The sequence below is a fragment of the Pseudorasbora parva genome, chromosome 20, assembly GCF_024679245.1.
Source record: "Pseudorasbora parva isolate DD20220531a chromosome 20, ASM2467924v1, whole genome shotgun sequence".
NCBI lineage: Eukaryota > Metazoa > Chordata > Actinopteri > Cypriniformes > Gobionidae > Pseudorasbora > Pseudorasbora parva.
The window spans coordinates 35,553,657-35,576,784 of NC_090191.1; the positions used below are offsets into that span (position 1 = coordinate 35,553,657).

At 36.6% G+C, this 23,128-nt stretch overlaps 3 protein-coding genes across 9 annotated transcripts; 1 reads left to right on the top strand and 2 right to left on the bottom strand.

The window, feature by feature from the left end:
- Nucleotides 1-4,968: 4,968 nt before the first annotated feature.
- Nucleotides 4,969-7,729, bottom strand: rhno1 (RAD9-HUS1-RAD1 interacting nuclear orphan 1). 5 transcript variants are annotated; one of them, XM_067427275.1, is made up of 3 exons: nt 7,609-7,729; nt 6,323-6,521; nt 4,969-6,240 (listed from the first exon to the last, which is right to left on the bottom strand). In XM_067427275.1, exons 2-3 carry the CDS (start codon nt 6,500-6,502, stop codon nt 5,554-5,556), a joined length of 867 nt encoding a protein of 288 aa, XP_067283376.1. In that variant the 5' UTR covers nt 6,503-6,521; nt 7,609-7,729; the 3' UTR covers nt 4,969-5,553. The 5 variants fall into 5 exon arrangements, with proteins under 5 accessions (XP_067283376.1, XP_067283373.1, XP_067283374.1 ...); XM_067427272.1 differs by lacking the exon at nt 7,609-7,729 and adding an exon at nt 7,259-7,368 and having other exon boundaries at nt 6,323-6,518; XM_067427273.1 differs by lacking the exon at nt 7,609-7,729 and adding an exon at nt 7,181-7,358 and having other exon boundaries at nt 6,323-6,518.
- Nucleotides 7,730-7,828: 99 nt separating this feature from the next.
- On the top strand, nt 7,829-17,159 carry foxm1 (forkhead box M1). Of its 3 annotated transcripts, none has more exons than XM_067427404.1 (9): nt 7,829-7,993; nt 8,681-9,095; nt 9,184-9,326; nt 10,119-10,301; nt 10,388-10,516; nt 10,641-10,700; nt 10,962-11,016; nt 11,104-11,288; nt 13,477-17,158. In XM_067427404.1, exons 1-9 carry the CDS (start codon nt 7,988-7,990, stop codon nt 14,266-14,268), a joined length of 1,968 nt encoding a protein of 655 aa, XP_067283505.1. In that variant the 5' UTR covers nt 7,829-7,987; the 3' UTR covers nt 14,269-17,158. The 3 variants fall into 3 exon arrangements, with proteins under 3 accessions (XP_067283505.1, XP_067283506.1, XP_067283508.1); XM_067427405.1 differs by having other exon boundaries at nt 8,677-9,095; nt 13,477-17,156; XM_067427407.1 differs by lacking the exon at nt 10,641-10,700 and having other exon boundaries at nt 13,477-17,159.
- Nucleotides 17,160-17,232: 73 nt separating this feature from the next.
- On the bottom strand, nt 17,233-22,078 carry si:ch73-352p4.8 (cystine/glutamate transporter). The gene is made up of 12 exons (XM_067427408.1): nt 21,753-22,078; nt 21,071-21,197; nt 20,856-20,971; nt 20,629-20,754; nt 19,943-20,042; nt 19,813-19,857; nt 19,600-19,723; nt 19,407-19,510; nt 19,203-19,299; nt 17,998-18,147; nt 17,747-17,924; nt 17,233-17,617 (listed from the first exon to the last, which is right to left on the bottom strand). Exons 1-12 carry the CDS (start codon nt 21,994-21,996, stop codon nt 17,553-17,555), a joined length of 1,476 nt encoding a protein of 491 aa, XP_067283509.1. The 5' UTR covers nt 21,997-22,078; the 3' UTR covers nt 17,233-17,552.
- Nucleotides 22,079-23,128: the final 1,050 nt, after the last annotated feature.

Here is a 23,128-nt window from a genome sequence, read left to right on the forward strand (position 1 = left end):
GTACCATAGACCGTAAAAAAATATGGACGACTCGACATCATCCGTTTCCGCTTGCCATATTTGAAGCTTTCAGGCAGGGGTGCACGGCGCTGACATCTTGGGACCGAGTCTGCGCAGTAGCGATTTCGGGACCGGAGTTGCGCAGTAGAGCGCAGGAAGTAGAGCAGGAAGTACAGTCACGATATCGAAAGCCCGCCCACACTCTCGCAGATGCAGAACAATTAATTATGTTGGTGTGTGTCACTACTCGATCCGTACCGGCAACACGATTTGTTCTGCGCATGCGCGAAAACGTACTTTTGACGTCACTTCCTGTCATCGCCAAAGTTTTTTGCGACAACGGTGTCACTTTTAAAAAATATATATATTATTATAATTTTTTTATTGAACAAATAAAAAAGCAAACAGCCACAGTTCAAAAAGGATTCAACAACAACAACAAAACAAATAAAAACAATAGACCGAGGCAGCAAAATGAATTAAACAAACAAGCAAACAAATACATAATTAAATAATAAAAACGAACACTATATATATATATATATATATATATATATATATATATATATATATATATATATATATATATATATATATATATAAGGAAACTATTAAAAAAAAGCACACAAAAAAACAACAACAACAAAATTGAGCAAGGGGTGACATGCAATTTATAGTAGCCTAAATTAGGTTCAAGAGAGTGAGACAGTGAAAAATATGCCAATGCCTTTTTTCCCTTTTTACATTATAAAAAGGTATATATACTTCTTGCACCGCATAGAGGACTTTAAAGCTTTGGCATTGCTGGAAGAAAAGACAGTATCTAAATTACATTTCAGATCTTTACAAAAAATAATAAAGAAAGGTTTAACAGACTTGTGTATAAAAAAAAGTAGCTAAAAAAATAAATAGATTTATAAGAAAAAAAAACTTGTCTTTAAGACTATTGTCAGAGTTATACAAAAAAATACAAATGGGACATCAATATAATTTTCTAAATTTCTTCTTCTTCTTCAAAAAAAAAAGGAACTACATGAAAACAATCCCAAAAAGGTGAGGGACAGACTCATCTTCCACTCCACAAAAGGAGCAAAGGCGATCCATCCCAGGAAACATTTTTTTATATATAAATAAATTGTCCCGTGTGTTTCTTAAATGCAGACATATGTATTCTTTATATTGTAGACAAGTATGTTGAAGTAGAAAAAAATAACTTTTTCATTTAAAAAATGAAATATTGAATGCAAATGGGGTCAAGCAAGTCTAAACTATTTAATCAATGTAATTAGTGCCACATAATAATAACCTTGGAATATATAGTCTACATTTGTATTTTCCAAGTGAGGTCTCGTAAATGTGGAGACTTAGATTCTTATAAAGATTTTATTTAACTAGGCTATATGGTATAAAAGCATCAAAACAACTACTTTAAGCTTACAGACTTGCTGCTTATTTGTTGTTTTTTGGTTACATCTTATAAATCAAATTGTAGTTTGCATTTGAATATCCCTCTACTAGTTTTACAAGGGTTTGATATCCTAGATGTTAAGCCTACAAATCAGTTTTTAAGGAACTTCTTCACTGTTAGTGATTATTCAATTAAGGCTTATGGGAAATTATTAGCACTTGTATTTCACCAACTGTGTAATATTTCTGTCACTAAGGAAAGTAAAGAGCTGGATGATGTCTTAAATTTTATTTGTATGATGGGTAAATATTATATTGACAAAGCAAGATAGGTGCCAGATGGTTACGTTGACAGCAGGTGCAACAATTCTTCCATTCTTACGAGACCTTTATATAGGTAACAACATGTGAACTATAGCGCCATCTCCTGACAAATACACAAACACAACAATTAACATTTATTATCAACTCTTCAAAAATCACATATTCATTGTTCTTTATTGTTTATTTTGTATTTATTTATAGTTATGCAATAAATAAAAAACTATCGCGGTACGGATCGAGTGGTAGTAATTCAAATAACTGCCGTAAATTGCTTTGCCATGTCAAACAGGAAGTAGAAACATTTTCGCGCATGCGCAGAACAAATCGTGTTGCCGGTACGGATCGAGTAGTGACAGTGTGAAATAAACAGTTATGGAAATGTAGAAATTAAAGCTAAAGCTCTAATCTGCTCCCAAAAATTTCGAAAAAAGTCCGTTAGTGCCTCAGTGACAACTTCACTCAGAGAAGCCGTCAGTCTCAGCTGTCAATCATGACGTCACACCCCCCGTTTTTATAGCATCAAATAACTAACTCAAAGTAAACTTATTTTTAAAACGAACACCTGAAATGAAATCATCGTGATGATAACTGCCTTCAGTGACATAAACTAACTTTGGGGAAACATTTTTAAAGTGTAATTTTATTATTTAGTTTGCCTCGCGTCCATTAGAAAACACAGAGGAGCGGCTATACTGGGACCGGTCACCGGGGGGCGATCGAGGCGCGAAAGCTTCAGTAAATGAGAGGGAGACTGCAGGCTTGTGTAGTACCCATAGACAGTAAAAGAAATGGACGGAGGGATCCCATTGCCTTCTACGGCGTTAAGTGAGGTCAGTATAGGAGCACTTACTTCCTGATGGCTGAGCGAACTGCGCAGGCTCAGACTGAGCTTGACGACGTAGATGTGACGTGAGCCTCCTGTCTGACAGCTGTAGGTCTTCTAGTAGATGTGGAAAGTGAAAGCTGAATCACGTTGTTTAAATATTTTCTCCCGTTGCTTTTGGCTCACTATGGGCTTCTCCCCATTCTTCCCCCTTGACTTTATCAGACTTTATGTCTCCACGTCCCCCCGACTGTCTCTTAGACAGTAAAAGATTGCCTACGAGCGTCTCCTCAGGTCTATACGGTAATTTCTCAACTGTGCGACACAGTCGCGTTGGTTATGACGCAATCGTTAGCCTATTTTTACAAAAACAGCTTCTACGGGGCGATAGTGTAAGATACAAGGTAACGGAGCCTTTTATGCATTGTCGTGTTTCTTTAGAAATAAACAATGGACAAATGGAGTCTTTAAACGTCTCAGATGTAAAGTTATTCACTGTCAAAGTGACTCAAAAATGAATGGGAGTCAATGGGATGCTAACAGCAGGTGATGGCTTGGTTAGCAATGGCAGCCCCTAGGGGTGGAACGCTTTCCAAGCGCTAGATTACCCCCTTGGTAGTACCCCGGTTACTCCAATGGACGGCTAGGAAAATGCCCGTCAAGTTAAAAGTCGACACAAAACAAATAATAATAGATTTTTTTTTAAAATACATTAAATATATCTATCTATCTTTTATTTAAAGCAGTGATGCCACTGATTTTTAAGTAATATGATATTTGAGGTTCATTTATGTAAAAAAAACAAAAAACAAACAAGACGTATGCAGAAAAACCATTACTGTCAACCCTCATTCTGACTGAGGGACGGCACATTTAAAGGGATATTTTACCCAAAAATGAAAATTACCCCATGATTTATTCACCCTCCCTCAAGCCATACTAGGTGTATATGACATTCTTCTTTTAGATGAATACAACCAGTTATATTAAAACATGTCCTGGCTCTTCCAAGCATTATAATGGCCGTGAATGAAAGCACAAAATTTAAAGCATAAAATAAAAAAAATCTATCCATTATAAAAAAATAATCCACACATCTCCGGTGGGTTAATTACCCTTCTGAAGCGAAATGATGGGTTTTGTATAAAAAATATCCATAGCCAGGACTTTTTAAATAAATCTCAGTTTGTATCCATCTGAAAGAAGAATGCCATATACACTAGGATGGCTGAAGGGTTGAGTAAATTATGGGATCATTTTGTTTGGGTAAACTACCCCTTTACGGCTTGTCACTAAACAGCCACTGTTATAAATGGCTAATGTCATTGCATAGGAAACAGTATCAACAGACACTCGCTACTGCATGCAAGTGTTTTTAAAATGTTCTTACATTCTTCCATTTTCCCAGTTGTTAACAGACTCAAGAGCGTGGACAATGTTAGAAACTGAAAGCACATCTGTATACTTTATCCAATAATAGCATTAATGATTATAATGTGTTCTATTTGATTTTTTTATGGGGCATGATGCTCAGATCCACTGTACAAATGTCAGGTTATGCCAGTGGGCGGGGCCTATAGTGCATTGATGTATAACTATTGGTCAATGTCCTGCTCTGGAGGCAGTCATATGCAAAGGTATTTAACATCATAGATCCCACAATATCAAAATGAGCTGTTTTTGGAGCTTGATTAAATAAATGCTTTGTTTATAATAAGGAGGACGTTTTAGCCTATTAAAGGCTATTTTAGGCTAATAGTGGTTCAAAGACTAATTTGCAATAGGTACATTTCATTTCTAAAGTCATGCCCCCTTTAAATGTCAAAACTGTGAAATGTCACAAATGGAAGTATAGGAATTATTTTGTGACCAATTAAATTAAAAAAAATATATATTTAAGAGTATATCTTCATGTTTCAGCCGATATTTTACAGATTTATTATATTTAATAAATGCATTTTAGACTATCTTTTAACAAAAAATATTGATAATATAAAAATAATAAAGACTTTTTTCTTGCAAACACAAAATATATACAAATGCCATTCGGAAAATAAGTTTTAGTACATAATTCACTGATGTCCAACAGAATACAAAATGTGCTTCCATTAAATGAGGCTGGGGACATCAAAATGACATAATACTCACTTAATTTCTAAAGTGCTCATATATTAAAGGGTTAGTTCCCCCAAAAATGAAAATTCTGTCATTAATTACTTATCCTTATGTCGGTCGACACAGGTAAGACCTTTGGAACACAAGTGAAGATCTTTTTGTCGAAATCCGATGACTCAGAAAGGCCTCGTTTGGCAGCAATGACATTTCCTCTTTCAAGACCCATTAAAAGGTACCAAAAAAGTCATTAAAAAGCCCATCTCACTACAGTGGTTCTATAATTATTTTATGATGTGAGAAAGCGACGAGAATAGTTTTTGTGTGCAAAAAAACAACAACTAAATAACGACTTATATAGTGATGGGCCGATTTCAAAACACTGCTTCCTGAAGCTTTGAACCATTATGAATCAGCATATCAAATCAGCAGTTTGGAATCAGATTGCAAAAATCATTTAATTTCAGCAGTTTGACACACATTATGCTCCGAAGCTTTAGGAAGCTGTGTTTTGAAATCGGCCATCACTAAACAAGTCGTTATTTTGGGGGTTTTTTGCAAACAAAAAATATTCTTGTCGATTAATAAAATTATTGTAGAGCCACTGAAGTAAGATGGACTTCTTTAGTACCTTTTATGGGTCTTGAGAAAGGAAATAACATTGTGGCAAATAGAGGCCTTTCTGAACCATCGGATTTCAACAAAAATATCTTAATTTGTGTTCCGAAGATGAAGTCTTACGGGTCTGGAACTGCATGAGGGTAAGTAATTAATGACAGAATTTTCATTTTTGGATGAACCTTTAAATTTTCTTAATTGTAAGTCACAATTCCCCAAAACGTAACTCTTCAAATTTTTTTACAGTTTTGGTTAACTTTAGTCATGGTCTATGTCCACACATTGGCAACTTCTGCATCTTTCAGAAGAAGCTGACCTTTGTCAATCAATAATTTCATCAGTCCTTTCCTTCGTCTCCATGTTACCCTCAGCCCATAGTCTCTCTCAGGTGTGTCCTTCACCAGAATGCTTGTGTTCTCGGCCCGGGGAGGAGTTATTGTTTGGTTTGGGGAGAAAAGTAGATGTTGAACGTTGGTCGAGGTGCTGGAAAAATGTGGTATTTCTGGCGTCTCTACATTTGGTGGTTCTGGAATTGTGCTCGTATTGGGTGTGTGAATGGAATCTTTATTTATTCCATTTCCATTTTTGCAGAATGGCGGGTTCTTTGAAACATCTGTATGCCTAGAGCTAGCAGATGTAACACGTGCAGCCATCCTCCTCTCCACCACTTTTCGAGTTCTTCTTGAGGTTTCTTGAAGCTCCTTGCGATGACTGTCTGAAGAAACGAGTCTATCATCCTTCGTCCGTGAACTACGAAGGTTTTCACACAGGTTTTCATGGCCTGTGGTTGCCTCAAAGGACAAAGGAGTATATTTGCAGACCCTTGTTTTTCTAGTCTGAGGTAAACCCAAAACTGACACCTTGTTTGATATTTTAGTACCCATCTGGTTAGCTCTCTTCCCTCGACCACCTCGACTAACCGTTGTGGTCTCAATCGAATTAAACTGTGGAGACACCTAAAATACAAAGAATATTCATCAGTTTATAAAAAGTCTTCACCCATAACATAAAATTAAGGGTTGCAAAGCATGCACATACCCACAAGGTACATGGTGCACCACTTTGTTGTTGTTTTTCTGATATAAATGACCTGGGATGAATGGCACTCCGTAGCTGTGGTCCATATTCATGTTTTGGTCCATTGATGGGCGCCTCTACAAACAACAGCTGGGACTTGTGTGGATTCAACAGCCTCTTCTTAGTTGAAGTACGTGGCATTAGAAGACATGATATCCTGCTTGAAATGAAAATAAGATCACGTTGACTCCAACTTCTGCAGGATTTTAGATGACAACTCTGAATCAACATGCACCAATGCATTTATATATATATATATATATATATATATATATATATATATATATATATATATATATATATATATATATATATATATATATATATATATAAAATCCTAATCAATGTTAACAGCATGTATTATTTACTCAATTGAGCTCAGTGTTTCTGCCTTGCCTTAATACATTGTTTGCTAACTGTGTGGTATATGTTTTTTCCCATGTAGCACTTTGAGATTCTTCGGAATGAAAAGTGCGTTATAAATAAAATCTATTAATATTATTATTTCTGAAATCCATAACTTGGACGCTGATGGAAAATAAAATCACTCTAAATTATAATGTTGACGCATGCATGCATTTATGTAAAGCTGCTTCGAAACGATGTGCATTGTGAAAACGGTTAAAAAATAAATGTAATTTGGATTGAAAAGCCTTAATGCTCGTGTAAAACGTCTTACCGAATCTCATTAGCATTTTATTATATGTTATATGCACTGTACCTCGACATTCAGTTAACGATGGTGGTTGTTGCAGTACTACGAAAGTTCACACGTGGATAAAATACATGTCATGCAATGAAACATTAGCCGATACTTACGCATCGCTTTGTATTTCTTCTCATTCGCATTGTATTTTTTCTTTGGACAATGTAAATTTGACAAAGAGATTGACAAACCGTCTGCGCGAGGTTTGTGGGGAAAGTTCATCCCCCATTCACATGATTCACACAGCTCTGTTCCTCCAACAGAACTAGAAAACGACTTGAATTTGGTTAGCCAAATAATGAATTACTACAAGAGGCGGAGCTTCGTGGCCCGGATGTTGTTGTGATTGATCAAGTAGAAGTCCAAATAGCATTTATTATTTTGTAATTATTATTAATTGTGGTTTTTATATTATTGTATTTCCATTATTGTTTATCCGTGTGTAAAATATTGACCAGACCGACCAAATACTAATCAGATATCGACCAAAAATATATCAGACTATTTCACAACGGATCAATTTACGTTCGTTTGTAATTACCTGATTAGGTTTACAATTGCTGTAGAATGCTTCCCTCCGAGAAATGTTTTAAAAATTCATAGAAATGTTAAATGTTTCCAAGAAAAGTGAGGAACTGTGTATTTCTGAGCCACCGACCGCACCCTAAAGGAATATATAACTTACTGCACCGTAGAAAACAGCAACACTCGACACTCGACGGATCCGCCCATGTGTAGTCTCTATTGGGCACAGTGTGATCACGTGACAGCGCTGTACCGCTCTGCGCCAAAATTCAAAATCTTAACCAAATGCGTACAAGTCTCCGGAGTCTTCCATTTACCCTAATCAAAGTATATTTTTACCTCTCAGCATTGTCCGATTTACTCGAATAAACCACCGTCCGCACGGCTGACATGATATGAAGGTTTGATCCGCTTCGTATTATTTGTTATGTGTCTTGTTTTTAATTAATTGAACAATAACGTTAGCTGTACTGTAACGTTAGGATAGTTGGTTAGATGAATCACTAGGCCGCATGTCAGATAATAAAGGAAGATCGATTATAATTTAATAATTAAGTGTATTAATTATATATATATAATCTTTTTTTAAGACATTATCAATTGCATGTGTTTTAAAACGACGATCAAAGCTTGAAAGAAATATAAATAAAAGCAAATTATTTTACAGACCCTTGCACAAAAACATGTTTCTGAATGATCTGTCATCGTAATAATAATGACAACAACATTAATACAGCAAATTGAAAGTAATCAATTTGTAACGGTATTTTATATTTTAGAATTTGATTCGTCATTTAAGAGTCGTTGGGCAAAAGTCGTTTTATCAACAGAGTTTCTTATCGGTACATTTGGACATTATCTGAAAATATATGATATTTATATATATTATGTATATTTTATATACACAGATTTGTTTTAACACTTAATCTGCTTTTGATTGAAGATAGATTATTATTTTGTTTGTATTATTAATCTTCGCGCAACTGTTGCGAAGCTTTCCGTTTTTGTAGACTGTAACATTAGTTCCTATATACACTGTATTTAGAATAAAAACGTATTACATATTATGGTTTAATGTTGTTAGACAGGCATCAGACAGATCCCTTTGCTGTGAGCAAACAATGAGAGAGAGCCCAAGGAGACCCATCATCCTGAAGAGGAGGAAGCTGCCATTTCAGAAGAGTGAATCTGATGTAACTTTAGGGTGTGATGAGGCTGACGGGCCACGCTCCCAGACCACCCTGACCCCGACTCAACCCACCACGCGCTGCTTTCCCTATGGCATCCGCATCATGGATCACCCCACCATGCCAGACACACAGGTGGTGGTGATACCAAAAGACGCCGATCTGAAAAGTGTCATCAGCGCTCTGACAGCCAAAGGGAAGGAGTGCGGTCCTCAGGGCCGAAACAAGTTCATCTTGCTCAGTGGCAGCACCAGTTTAGAGGAGAGCAAAACCCTTGGGTGTTTTTCTACAGAACCTGGGGCTGATCTTGGGAAAGGTGAAGCTTACGAGCATGTTTGCTGGTTATTGATATTGTGAGTAATGTAAGATGACTGTTTTTCTGAAATGTTGTTTACCCATTACAGTAGTGAAAAAGGAGAATGAGTGCTACCCACTTGATGACAGTCTGACAAACATCCAATGGCTGGGAAAAATGAGCTCTGATGGACTCGGACCAGAGTCGAACCAAAAATGCCCCAGCAAAGACAATCCAAGTGACTGTCTTCAGGTACACAACAGTAAAGTTGGCATCAAACAAAAAATCAATTTTTTCCAAAAAATGAAAGTACTTACTCAGCTCATGTCATTCCAAACACATTGGACGTTTGTTCATCTTCGGAACACAAATGAATATCTTTTTAATTTTGATTTCTGTCCCTCCATAGACAGCTATGCAAATACCACTTTGATGCTTCAAAAAAATCTTAAAGAGATTGTAAAACTAATACATATGATTAACATTGATCAGCGAAGATGAACATGAAGATGAAGCTCAACTGAACCTACTTGATGTGCGGGAACAAACCTCGTTGGTTCTTGCATGTCAAGTACACATGCTTGGGTTTCCGTTTACCGCAACTGATGTGTGAGTTGATGAATGTTTATATGTGAATAAAAGCCTAAATTCAATCTGTTCATCATATTAAGTGATCGTGTCTCTTCAGAACATTTGGACTAAACGGTTCATATCGATTAGTTAGATTTCATAAAAAAAGATCTTCATTTGTGTTTGCAAAAATGAACGAAAGTCGTACGGTTTTGGAACGACATGAGGGTGAGTAATAATGACAGAATTTAAATTTTGGGGTTTAATAGATTTTTTTAACCCTTTAAATCTTTACAATATGGGTTTAGAAGTAGTAATACATATATTTTTTTAAAAAAAGGTACAATTTTGGCTTTGTTCTAAGTATGAGATTGTTGTGTATCGAATAAATCATGAAATCAGTCTATTGTTGTACCCCCTAATATTTTGCTTTTTTAAGATGACATTTTATAAAATTGTTTGTTTCCTCTTCAGCTGCCCAAATGTCCAGAAAAGGAGAAGGACCCTTTGTCCGAGAGACCCCCGTATTCTTACATGGCAATGATCCAGTTTGCTATCAACAGCAAGAATAACAGACACATGACCCTGAAGGAAATTTACAATTGGATCGAAGACCATTTCCCATACTTCAGAAATGTTGCAAAACCTGGATGGAAGGTAGCGTCTAAAGTGAATACTTTTTCAGTTTACACAAATCTCTAATGTATGATTTCTGAGAGAGATTTTTTTACATTTTTTATTAGAATTCCATACGTCATAATCTCTCACTGCATGACATGTTTGTCCGTGAGACGTCTCCTGATGGCAAGATCTCCTATTGGACGATTCGACCAGAAGCGAACCGCTGTCTCACTTTGGACCAGGTCTACAAGGTCTGTCTTAATACAAATCACATTCTCGCTTCATTATACCCCAGTCTCTTACAGTGCTGCTTTGTCCATATGCCATTTGATGCTTCAAATGTGGTCATCTCTCATTTCCTGGCTCATCCCACAGCCTTTGGTTGACCCAGTGACCCCCACTTGCCCTCAGATCACACAAGTTGGTTACCATCAAGTAAGATCCCCTTTTCTTCTTTAATTCATCTTCTCAAGGGCAGATCGACAGGGACCAGGCTTTCTTCTTCTACAGGAAGCAGTTATTTTATTTCAGGGAGATTCAGACAGACAGGAGAAGCATGTTCAGCTCGAGATCATCGCTTGTTTTGTTTTTTTCCATCATCTACGAGTCCTCAGAAAGGCAGACAGCACAAACGCCGTAGTTTTTTTGAATGTCACACTTTGTACAAATCTAAACAAAGCCTCTTTGTTCCCATAGCAACAGAAGAGAGTTCCTCCGGAGGTGAAGAAAGTGATACCCGTCGCAGGCACAGGTGAGTGTTGAGCTGGATGAGAGAGATAAATGTCTCCGAGCACATGAGTCTGTTTCCTGATGGTCAGTTATCTCCGCTCGCCCTCAGAGAGGAAGATGAAGCCACTTCTGCCTCGGACTGACTCGTACCTGGTTCCCATCCAGCTACCTCTGGGTCAGTCACTCTTCCTGCCCTCCTCCAGTCCCATGTCTCTCGCCACTCCTCCACACACTCAAAGCTCTTCAACTCCCAGCTCCAGCAGTGCAAACAAGAGAGTCCGGATTGCTCCTAAGGTAAAACCTACTACTTCGGCAGTCCATGTGATGTAATTTTCGTCGTCATCATGATGACTAAAAAGACGATGGAGGAGGATTTGGTGCACAAATTTGGATTGACAAATATCTAATCTTGTAAAATGTGTGGTACCGCCCCTCCCTGCACACAGACTAGTATGCATGATTATGAAAGTGAAAAGTGTGATCCTAATACCCCACATATTAATAGCAGCTCCCTGATTCTCGCAAATTATAGGTCTATACACAGAGTATGCATGATTGCGAATTCAAAAGCAAAAACGCAAAGTTTTAAAAATTCCCTGGTATTATCGGAAATATAGGGGTTAAGTTTATTTAGGTGTGAACATTTCTTCACCATGACATCCCTACTGCAGTATTCGAAGAGTGTGTAAAGAGCAAACCATAAACAAAGCAACATATCCTTCTCTATCCTTTTTTTGTTAATCTAAATTTTGCATGCAATGGCAGTAGGGCTGAGTAATATAATGGGGTATTTAATATGCTTTATTATGATATTGATTTACATGCGTACAATCTATTTTAATTATATTTAAAAACTGAGAATGATACCATTTATGTGTTTCACATTCTCTCTGGGAAAAGAAAGCATCGCTATACCTTCTGAAAATGACCAGCAGTGTTTTAGCAAAAAATTATGTAAGAAATCTGATAATATAATTTTAACATCATGCCAATATTTAAATTCCAAAAACTCTTTGCTCAACTTGGTAAAATATAGTTATATTACCCTAAAACGTAACATCAAGAACATCCAGGTGAGGTAAACAAATTGACACAAAATTATGTTTGTCATTTTAATTTATCTTTGTTAAAAATAAGAACTACAAACAATAGGATGCATACAATAAAACAAATATACAAATGAAATAAACAGTGCTTTAAGTTTTTCAGGTAGGCCTACATTAAAGGGTTATGTTATTAAGGTCTCACCCTAATGTCGTTCCACACCCGTAAAAAGGGAATAAAAGCATCATCAAAGTAGTCCATATGTGACATCAGTTGGTTAATTAGAATCTCTTGAAGCATCGAAAATTGTATACATTTTGGTCCAAAAATATCAAAAACTACGACTTTACTCAGCATTGTCTTCTCTTCCACGTTCCTCAAATAAAGATTCAAACGGTCATGAATCAGCGGATTGATTTATGATTTGGATCGCCAGTGTCACGTGATTTCAGCAGTTCAGCAGAGATCCAAATCATGAATCAATACTTTGGAGTCATTAATGACATAAATTTCATTTTTGGGTGAACTAACCCTTTAAATTTATTTAACAGTAGCATTCAAGTAAAAAAACAATGCAGAAACTAAATAATCAAATGTAAAACTAAAACACTACACATAGTCTTCACATGAATTAAATATATACTGAATCATAATAAAGCTACAAAGGTTATTCAGGTAATTTCTCTTCTTCTTTTACTGTATTAGCACTATCACTTTAAGACATAATGCATGGATCCTATTCACATGTATTCGGTTTCAACATAACCGACTGTGTTTACATGAATACGGCCATTTTGACATAACTTTGTGTATTTTACAGATCGAGATAAGTTTGTAATGAGGCGTAAAACAGAACTTAAGGGATCACATGATTTTTAGAGGAAGCTTTTGTGCGCAGTGGGTGCACAACAGACAGCGTGAGATTGTTTTCCACAGCTTATTGGGTTTAATAATTATTTTTAACATCAGTCATGTTACTTCAGAAACAGTCATGTGCCCAGTCTATTTACTGCTGTGTGTGTCAACCTAAAATGTTTTAAAGTAGCTTATTAAAATCATTCCGATATCGCATGCCTTTGTGAAATGCATATCACCATAAGTACATTTGCGATATATCGTGTAGCCCTAAATGGCAGATATGTTACTTTTAGTCTATCCTTCCGAGCAAATGTTCTGTAAATGACATGACTCAGTTGTTGCCCTCTGACATATTACACATGCATCGAATAGGTCCACCCCATGTTTATCTGCAGTTTAGTATACTTTGAAAGCTGTGAGGACACGACTGTGTGTAAGACGTGGAAAATTAAATATACCTGGCAAATATACAATGGTTGATACTAGTTCAGAATTCAACTTTATGGTCTTTTTCAGCAGAGAATTAATTACTTGAGGAAATAATTTTGAAGAAGTGTTTAACGCTTGTGTGTCATGAAAGGTTTCGCAGAGAGACGTGAGCTCGGTGATGCTGTGTAATCCCGCCTCTCAAGAGATAAAGGAGGAGCCTGTATCTATGTCTCTGACTCCTGTGGTGTCCGAAGCTCCGGCCTCTAAAACCAGACCGCAAGAAACCAGCAGCTCCCGCCGCAAACAACGCCTGGTCCGGCCAGCCACTGAGGAACCCGTCCTGCTTTACCCCGACAGCACTCTCTTCGACTCGGGCGTGGTCTCCGACGTCTCCACCTTCCAAGACACACGGGAGGCGGAGCCTGATCCAGAGCCCCTGCCCACCTGTAAACCTGACTTTGACAGCCCGAACAGAGAATACACTTTTAAAACGCCCATCAAAGGCAGCCACCCTTCCTCATCTACTCCCAGTAAACCGCCCACAGTGCTAGAGCCCTGGAGGATCACTCCCGTTGGGAAGGGAGGTGTGCTGGACTTCAGCCCCATCCGAACGCCCAGCGGGCCACAGCTCACCCCACAGCGGCATGAACACACACCCTTCAGTTTTAACAGCACACCTTTCAAGGAGCTTCCGCTTTTTAACTCCCCTCGAGAGCTGCTCACCTGTGCCCGACGCTCCCCGAGACGCTCCACTCCGGCCTGCTCCAGAGAGCTGCTGCAGGTGGGCGTCGCCAACCGCTCTCTCACCGAAGGGCTTGTGCTGGACACCATGAACGACAGCTTGAGTAAAATTCTAGTGGATATCAGCTTCTCCGGGCTGGAGGATGATGATCTCGGAATGGCAAACATCAGCTGGTCCCAGTTGATACCGGAGCTGAAGTGACTCCTGACTGCCTTTATCTGAGCTGCTCAACTTTCTTCACTGCCTTTGACTCTTGCTCTTGATCTCTTCTACTTTTATAAGTATTTTCTTCATTTCTGTGTGTTGCTCTGTGTCACTGCCTTTTACTGTAAGTGTTTGTGTTTTGGATGTGTAGGCGTTTATTTGTGAGCGGAACTGTTAGTGACGAATGTACTTAGATATAATTATTTTGCACAAGTTGTAATATATAAATGTGAGCGTGAGCGAGAGTGTGTATTATAAGTAATTGGACATACAGATTTAACATATTCATTAATTTACACTACCCAACTTTGCAGTATTTCTTTGTTTTGGAATAATTGTGAACACCTTGATTTAGCCAGAGATTGGCAGTGAAAATGATTCGCAAAGAGATTTTAAGACAATTTGGGGATAAAATAAAATTGTATGCAAAACCTCACATTTGTTCTCTTAGAATGAAGGGTTGTTAGTTAATTGCAGGTGGTCGTCTAAATGTTGCACTTTTTTACTGTTGTAGACTTTAACAGTCGTTCAGATGGAGTATCAAGCTGTTTATAACATCCCATAATGGTTACAAGCATGTCGGAATAGTGACTCATCTCTGCTGCTGCTGCTTTTCTGCATTCATGTTTTGTTTTTCTATTAAGAACAATTTAAGACGCTTTAAGTGTTCTGGATGTTGGATATGACCAAGATGAGCATTCTAAGAGATTTGTGTTGCATTCCACAGCTTTTAATGTTCATTTCCATGTATAGAGTGATTAGTGAGCATGCACAGAGTTCATATGCTTAGAAGACTACCGTCAAATGTAGCTGCATTAATTCATGTCACAGCATATTGTATTCTTCTGATGTAAAAAAACTAACAAAACAACAATGCAGGATGTCAAAAAATATACAACAACTACACAGTTGACATTTACGATGAACTAAAATATCGGACACATATGAGCATTAGAAATTAAATATTACATCCTAAAATATAATAGTATACATTCATGCACAGACATTTGAAAATCTCACTGTCAGTACCAAGTGCCTTGATACGTTTCTGTCAGATTTTGAAGTCATGTATTAATCAACTTTGACATTTCTCAACAATGTAACTTTTGGTCGTCCCGTTAAGACCCACTGCCATTGAAAAACACATAATAAGATGTGTTTTGTGATACTTCTAAAGACCGTATTTAAATATTAAATTTATCTACCTGGCATTTCACTAATCTATGAAAACATTTGGCCTGAATCTGCAAGTGTCATTTCCAACAAAGCATACAATTTGGTTTCTCTTTCTATTATACTTATTTTGTCAGAATAAAGGGATACTTTAAAATGCTTTTAAATGAGAATTTTCAATCCCTGTCTTTGACTCTTCGATTTGAATAAAAACTAGAATTTATAATGGTGAAAATGTGAGTGTTGATTGATTTGATGCCAGGATGTTGCTATGCAGTTGCTACACTAAAAAAATGTTTTTTTTCTTTCTAAATTGGCATCAATGGTTTTGTCACACAAAAGGTTCTTTTGATTGTTAAAAACTTCACACTAAGTAAATAATGGTTCTTTTAAGGGATTTTTTTTATTTCTTTCCACACAACTACCAATTTGACGCTTCAAAAAGTTAATAAGAGATCGTAAAACGAATCCTTATGAATCGAACGGTTTACTCCAAATTTTCTGAAGAGACAATCGCTTTATGTGATGAACAGATTGAATAGGCTTTTTATTCACATATTCAACATTCATCAGATATGGTAAACGGAAGACTTCCGTGAGAACCAATGAGGGTTGTTCTTACACATCAAGCAAGTACAGCTGACCTTCTGGTTATGTTCACTGATCAATTTTCATATGAGATTTAAAGCCTAATAAAGCGATCGAGTCTTTCACATGGATTAGTTTACAATCTCTATGAACTTTTTGTAAGCAAGTGTAGTTGCATGGCCTGTCAAAGGAGGGACAGAAATCTCTCATTTTAAATAAATTTGTGTTTCAAAGATGAGCATAAGACTTACAGGACATGAGGGTGAGTAATTGATTTGTGGTTGAACTAACCCTTTAAGAACTGATCACTGTAAGGTTCAATATAGGGAACCAAAATGGTTCTTGGCATCGCTGCAAAAGCCCCCTATTAAAAAACTTTGTTTTAAACAGTACACTCTTAGAAGAAAAGGTTCTATCGGCGCTACGTGTTTGGAACCCCTAAAAGGTTCCATATTGAACCCTTTTTAAATGTCAAAAGGGTTCTTTTTTGTCATTATAGAACATTTTTAACATAAAAGGTTCTTTGGAGTTGAGTCTACTCAAAAAAACACAGCAAAAATGCATTTATTATTTCGTATTTTTGTCTTGTTTCTAATCTAAATATCTAAAAATTCTTACATTAAGAAACAATTACAAGTATAAAAGTATTATCCTGTGTTGGGAAAAAATAACTAAAAATTAAGAGAGTTTTTGCTTAAAGCTACACTGTGTGATATATTCCCCCATTTAGCGGTGACATTCCAGTGAATATTAGTTTTTGTTCCTCTCAATTCCGATTTCGTTTTAACTCCTACGGTGGCCGATTTAGTCCAAGATTAACATGGCTTCCAGTTCGACCTCGTCCATGAGTGCCATCGAGTGTTAAAACGCGAAGCTTGAATTTACGGGTATGTCCCTCTTTGGCTAATGTACTTTCAAGATGGAGGGGCAACATGGCGACCGGCAATCAAACCCCTCAGCCTTATGTATTTTCAAGGGCATATTATAAACTTACGAGAATACATTATTACTTGAAAAGAGTAAATATACATTAATGAGCACATATATTTTTGAAAGAACTAAGTGTTTTTTGCTAAGAATAAACAAAAAAAAGTTACACAGTGTAGCTTTAAAATAAGCAAAATAATCTGCCAATGGGGTAAGTATAATGTTGGATTAAGATTTGCTCACCCCATTGGCAGATTATTTTGCTTGTTTATTTTTCCCCAAAACAAGATAATTACTTTTGCTTGTCTATTAAATACTTCTTGTTTTAAGAATGTTTTGATGTTTGGACTAGAAACAAGACAAAAATACTAAGTAAGAAAAGCATTTTTTACAGTGAACCTTTAGAAGTTCCAAATACGTAGCGCCGATAGAACCTTTTAAGGTTCTATATAGAACTTTTTCTTTTAAGAGTGTAGGGTGGTTTGTTCAAATGAGCAATAGTAATAGCAAGCAACACTAAAATGTAAAACATTTTTATGCCATATAACAATGTTTTGTTAACATGAGTTTCGCTGGTGTTTAGTGACGCTCCATCAGTAGGTCTGAACTTCCTGCGGAGCCACTTCCAGAAGAATCTGCAGCTGTTGACTGAAATAATCTGCACACAATGAAGTTCTGGTCAGTGACTGAACCCAGGAATAATTGTATTGAAGAATCATTTCTACCTCTTTTTAAAATAATATTTATCTTATGGATTCAATACATTAAAGTTTTTTGCCGCACTTACTTAAGGCTTTTTTCCAGCGTTCAGGTATATACGACTTCTTGACTGTCAAGTAATACACAGGTATTCCTGAGATTGTGAGGGCACAGCTGCCTCCTGTGTTCCAAGGGTCCGAATACAAGGACAGGCCCACGATGAAGAAACACACTATGGTAAAGACCAACGCAACTGCTAGAGGGACCTAAACACAGTCACAGCAATGTTCAGTGACACATTCCTAGTAATATACCAATTAATAAACCATATAAATGGACCTTGAATGGCCTGGGATGTTCTGGAAATCTGTAACGGTGGATGATCAGTCCTAAGGTCGCCAATGCAATGAAGAGCCAACGGGAGAATGACGCAAAGTTGATCAGTTGAAAGATCTCTCCTCTTCCCAACATGATGATGACCAGAGGGTACTACAAACATCAGGAGAAACATGATCACGGAGGAACCAGTTTCGGCTAGTGAATGGGAAGAAATTGATTGCATGTAATCTGAATTACTTATCAGATTTCTAAAAATAAGCAGGTCTACTTGTGATTAAATTATATTGCATTTTCAAGTATACTTGTAATCAGAGTACGGCTACTCTTTTACATGTTACATACAATAGCAGTAGGCTACATTATGGCAAATGTATTGATTCTTCTTATTTACCACTTTTAAATGTACCTACAGCTTTTACCTTTAAAATTTTACTTAAAAAGATTTAAAGTTAAAATTCCAACTCCATTTCTCAAGTTCACAGTTGTGGTCACATGACATGCAGGTAAACAAATAAAATATTTAATCCTGTTTTTTAGTGTTCAAGTTATGATTTATTATAAAAGCAGTACCTTCACAAACCCCAGTTTCTGAAACACTAATGGAATATGTAATGTTTAATGCACTTCATGTTGTTGAAAACAAAGAATGCGATATATTTTATTTATATTTTTATTTTTATGTCAATATGGTATAAATAAATCATGTTTAAATCTATGCGAAAAATGATGTGTGTTAGTCAAAAGTAATCAAAAAGGGGTGTAATCTAAAAGCAATTTTCATCATGTCATTTGTAATTAGTAAAGGACTACAATTTGCAAGTAATAAACACTAAAAGTAAAGGTTCTTTATTGGCATTGGTGGTTCCATGAGGAACTTTTAATACCCAAGGTTCTTTATAGTGGAAAAAGTTATTTAGATATAAAATATTACATAAAAAAAATATTTTAAGATTTGTTCACTGACATGTTTGGGGAACCAAAAAGGGTTATTTTATGGCATCGCTGCACTTAAAAAAAACAACAACAATATTTTGATTTTATGTTGATTAAACCAACCTCCTTCACTGAATTAACTCAAATTTCTAATTTTAACTCAAAGTTTTAAGGCAACCATGTTACTTCCTTTTGTTTGTTACATTTATTTATAGTGTGTGAAAAAAAACTTTTATTTTTGAAAGTGTACTCTGCACTGGATGTGGCTGTACCAGAAAAAGCACAGCTGGCAGTGGTGTTTGTCTGCGAATATGGATCATGGAAAAGATCACCGGAAAGTGACCCTCTCTGGCTCCTACGAACAACATCCTGCAGAAACAGAGTTAGAAATCTTAACTTTTAACCTTTCATAGCCTTCACAAATACAAAATCTAGTTGCAAAACTTATTTTGCCTTTACATTTCTGAGATCCTTACCTGGGTGAACCAAAAAAGCCTCCATTTAGAGCTCCAAGGCAGGAAAGAGCAACTAATATTGGTATTGCTGGAGCTAAACCCTGCAGGGTGCGACCTGCAAACGTCTGCAATGCATTTAGGACAGCACAGTCATGACATTTACTCTCCAATTACTCTCCTGTAATACTCATCTCCAAATCTGTGGTCCACTAACCACTGCCACGGCATCTGATATCAGTAACTCATCTGCAGTCATCACTGTGTAGTAAGCCACATTAACCAACACGTAACACACGGTAACGGTCACCATGGAGAAAATGATGGCAAATGGAATGGTTCTAAAAAGAACATTTGAGAAAGGAATCTTAGATATCTTCATGTATTTATGTCAAGTTAAAAATTTGGCAATGCAAGAAGTTCTGTATACCTGTTGGGGTTAATGACCTCTTCAGTTATAAAATTTAAATAAAACCTGTTTAAAAAACAAACAACTTCACGTTATTTTTTTGAAATCCCTTCCTTTAGATTTTAAGATATTTGGTAATGACAATACCCACCATCCGCCATATGCATAAAGACCTGAATAAAATGCCAAAGGAAGTTTGGTCAGAGATAAAGAATCAGAGTCAAATGCATTCTGGAAATTTTCCGTTTTCCCTGAAACAGAAAAAATAAAAATAAAAATATTAAAGTCACTTTCGTTTTACACAGAAGCTATACATAAAATAATTCTTTAAAAAAAATAGGTTTGTTGTATGGGAAAAATTAAGACTATCAAAATACCAGGGTTATTTTAAAAATATATTTATTAAAATATTTTTTATAACCATAAAAAAACTATCTTTTTTTGTACATAAAATAAAATATTTAAAAAAGTAAAAATGTTATTTCAGCTTGTTGCCAGTTTGATTTAATGCACAAAAAACTAAAACTGAAAAGAAAAAGAAAAACATTTAGAATTTTCAAGTTTTTTAAGAGATTTTTTTTGTGGGTGTGTGTTCTGGTCCATTTTGACCCAGATAACTTTTTTGATCTATAAGATAAATTTGTCTTGAAATTATTTTTTGAACATATAATTTCCCATATCTCACACACACACTTGGGACTGAATTTAGCTAATTAATGTAATATGCATATTTTGAAAATTCATGCAAGTAAAATGAAAAGATTTTATTTGAAAAGATTCTAAAGGAAATGAATACTGTATTTAATTCATTGCTGTGTAGTAGATACAACAACATACCACTGGCAAGAGCCATGATGCCCGGGATGATGATCAGAATCAGAGCAAACATCTTGATGAAGGTCAGCGAGACCTGCGTTCGAGCTGCCATAGACACGCTCCAGCAGTTCACTGCCACTACAAACGCTAGAATAGTTTAAAGTTTAAATTTTTTTTGTCAGATTTAGTTTGCTGTACATACTAAACATTAAGTAATCCACTACTGATGGTAAAGAAATGCTACTCACTGACTCCCAGCACGCTGACGAGTTTGATCAGAGCTGTCGGAGCAGCACATGGGAAGAAAAACGGCTCCACTACATAACGGCCAAAAGCCAGAGACACATAGGAGGCCACTGCAGGTCTGAAATTACATTTTGACTGCACTAACTCAACTGAATTGAACAATTCACTGAACACGATGAAACACAAACACTTCACACACACACACACACACACACACCTGATGAATATGAACTCAGTCCACAGGCGCAGGAAGGCAGGCAGGGGCCCTAGAGTCTCCAACAGGTAGGTGTAATGGCCACCTGATTTGGTAAAGGTTGTGCCAAGCTCAGCATAGCACAGAGCACCTGAGAGAACATGCAATGTTACAAAACTGGTTAGAACTGGATTTTCCAGGCATGGGAGAGCTAAAAGTCAATGTATACACACAACAGTCAAAAGCTTTAAATGAAGATTTTTAAATGTTTTTTGAAAGAAGCTGCATTTATTTGATGAAAAACACAGAAAAACCATTTAAAATAACTATTTTCTATTTTAATATATTTTAAAATGTATTTTTGTATTTACAATTTATTTATGTGATGGAAAAAAAATGTTTCCTTTTACAACGCGTTTATCCAACAGTAAGTAGTGAAGCCAATCAAAGACATGTTTGTTGATCTCTTGAATGAAATGGCCAATCAGAGGTGTTTGGTCAGAATCCACCCAGAACTTTTTGGTATGTGCTGACTCTGAGTTTGGCAAGTTCAAACAAGTGCAGACACGATGTTAGTAAGAGATTAATTGTGAAGTGCAGGGAACATGTTATTATATTGTATGTTATTGATGATGCTGAACTCAGATTTCGTCACCTACAAAAACCTACAACTTTTGGGCTTTATAAAATATAAGATGTTTCTCACCAAAAGTGGAGAGGACACCACACAGAGCCCAGACCAGCAGGGACAATCCCACACTGCCCGAATTCATCAACACTCCTTTGGGGGCGATGAAGATGCCGCTGCCCACCACAGTACCAATGATTAAGGAAATGGATGGCAGCATGCCTATAGTCCTCCTCAGATGAACTGGATCATCTTTCATGTTTTTTTTGTTTCCTTCATCTGACACATTATCAGTAGCGGGCGCTCTTTTAGAGACCCCCATCTCTCAGTGGCTGATTCAGATCTTCACATAGAGGGTACACGCATCATTTGCACAAATCCCAAAAGTGAAGCTTTAAATCACAGTAAACTATTAACAATAAAACAAACAATCAATCAATCAAACTTTATTTCGATATTCCACTTTAAAAATTCTACCAACTAGTAACTTTGCAACTATAAGTTATTAGAGAACTATTTAGGTAATAGACTGATAAGTTAGTGTTAGGGTTTGGGTTAGTATTCGACACAGACTTTATAAAGCTACTTATAATCAGTATGTATGTTGGGGGACCATCACAATAAAGTGTTAGCGGATATTAAGCAGACAGTCTACTTAAACTCTATTGACTGCTTGTTGACATGTAGTTGTACATTTACTTATAGTTGGTAGAACGTCTAAAGTTGCCATTGAAGTGTTAACACATCAAACAAACATGCAGATTTTCAAATTGATAACAATCTGCTAAAGACACGGGGAAATATTTCAAATGCAAATCTTCCTTTAAGTAAAATGTTTTCTACTCACCAGTCCGACTCAGAGGTAATGAATATCCAAGAAAAACCAGTATACTTTTTTCATTTGCTCCTTATGCCGCTTGTTTTGCACCTCCTTTCATGCAGAGTAACCCTGGAAACTGACCATCCAGTTCAGAGCTCAGGCAAGAAACAAAGCCAGCAGTCTTCCCCAGATTCATCAACACGAGTAATTAAAGCCTTTTAGATGGGAAAAGCCATGTGCCATTGTGCTCTGTATGTAGTGTGCAAGTGTGCACAGCGGGACGCAGGAATCTACCCCGAGGACCTCTACTTGTTGAGGCAGCTGCAGCGTTCACGTCTTGGAAACATCAACATAAAAAATAAACAAAAATGTATTTCAGAATTCAAATAGTATCCAAGAGCGGCTTTTGTTAAGTCTTCCAAAGAGATTACTAAAAGTCCTTTCAGAGCAGGCTATAGAGTGTTAGTTTGTGTGTGTCAGGGGTCAGTCCTTACTGACGGGGAGGCTTAACAGTAAACTGTAATTTGGTCAGGGGCCACCAACTTTTTCTCTCCTGGTTCTGTGTCTGGCGGTCTTTTCTATTCGGTCAGACATCAGACATGTTTGTTAAAGTCTCTTTCAAACCATGAAGGGC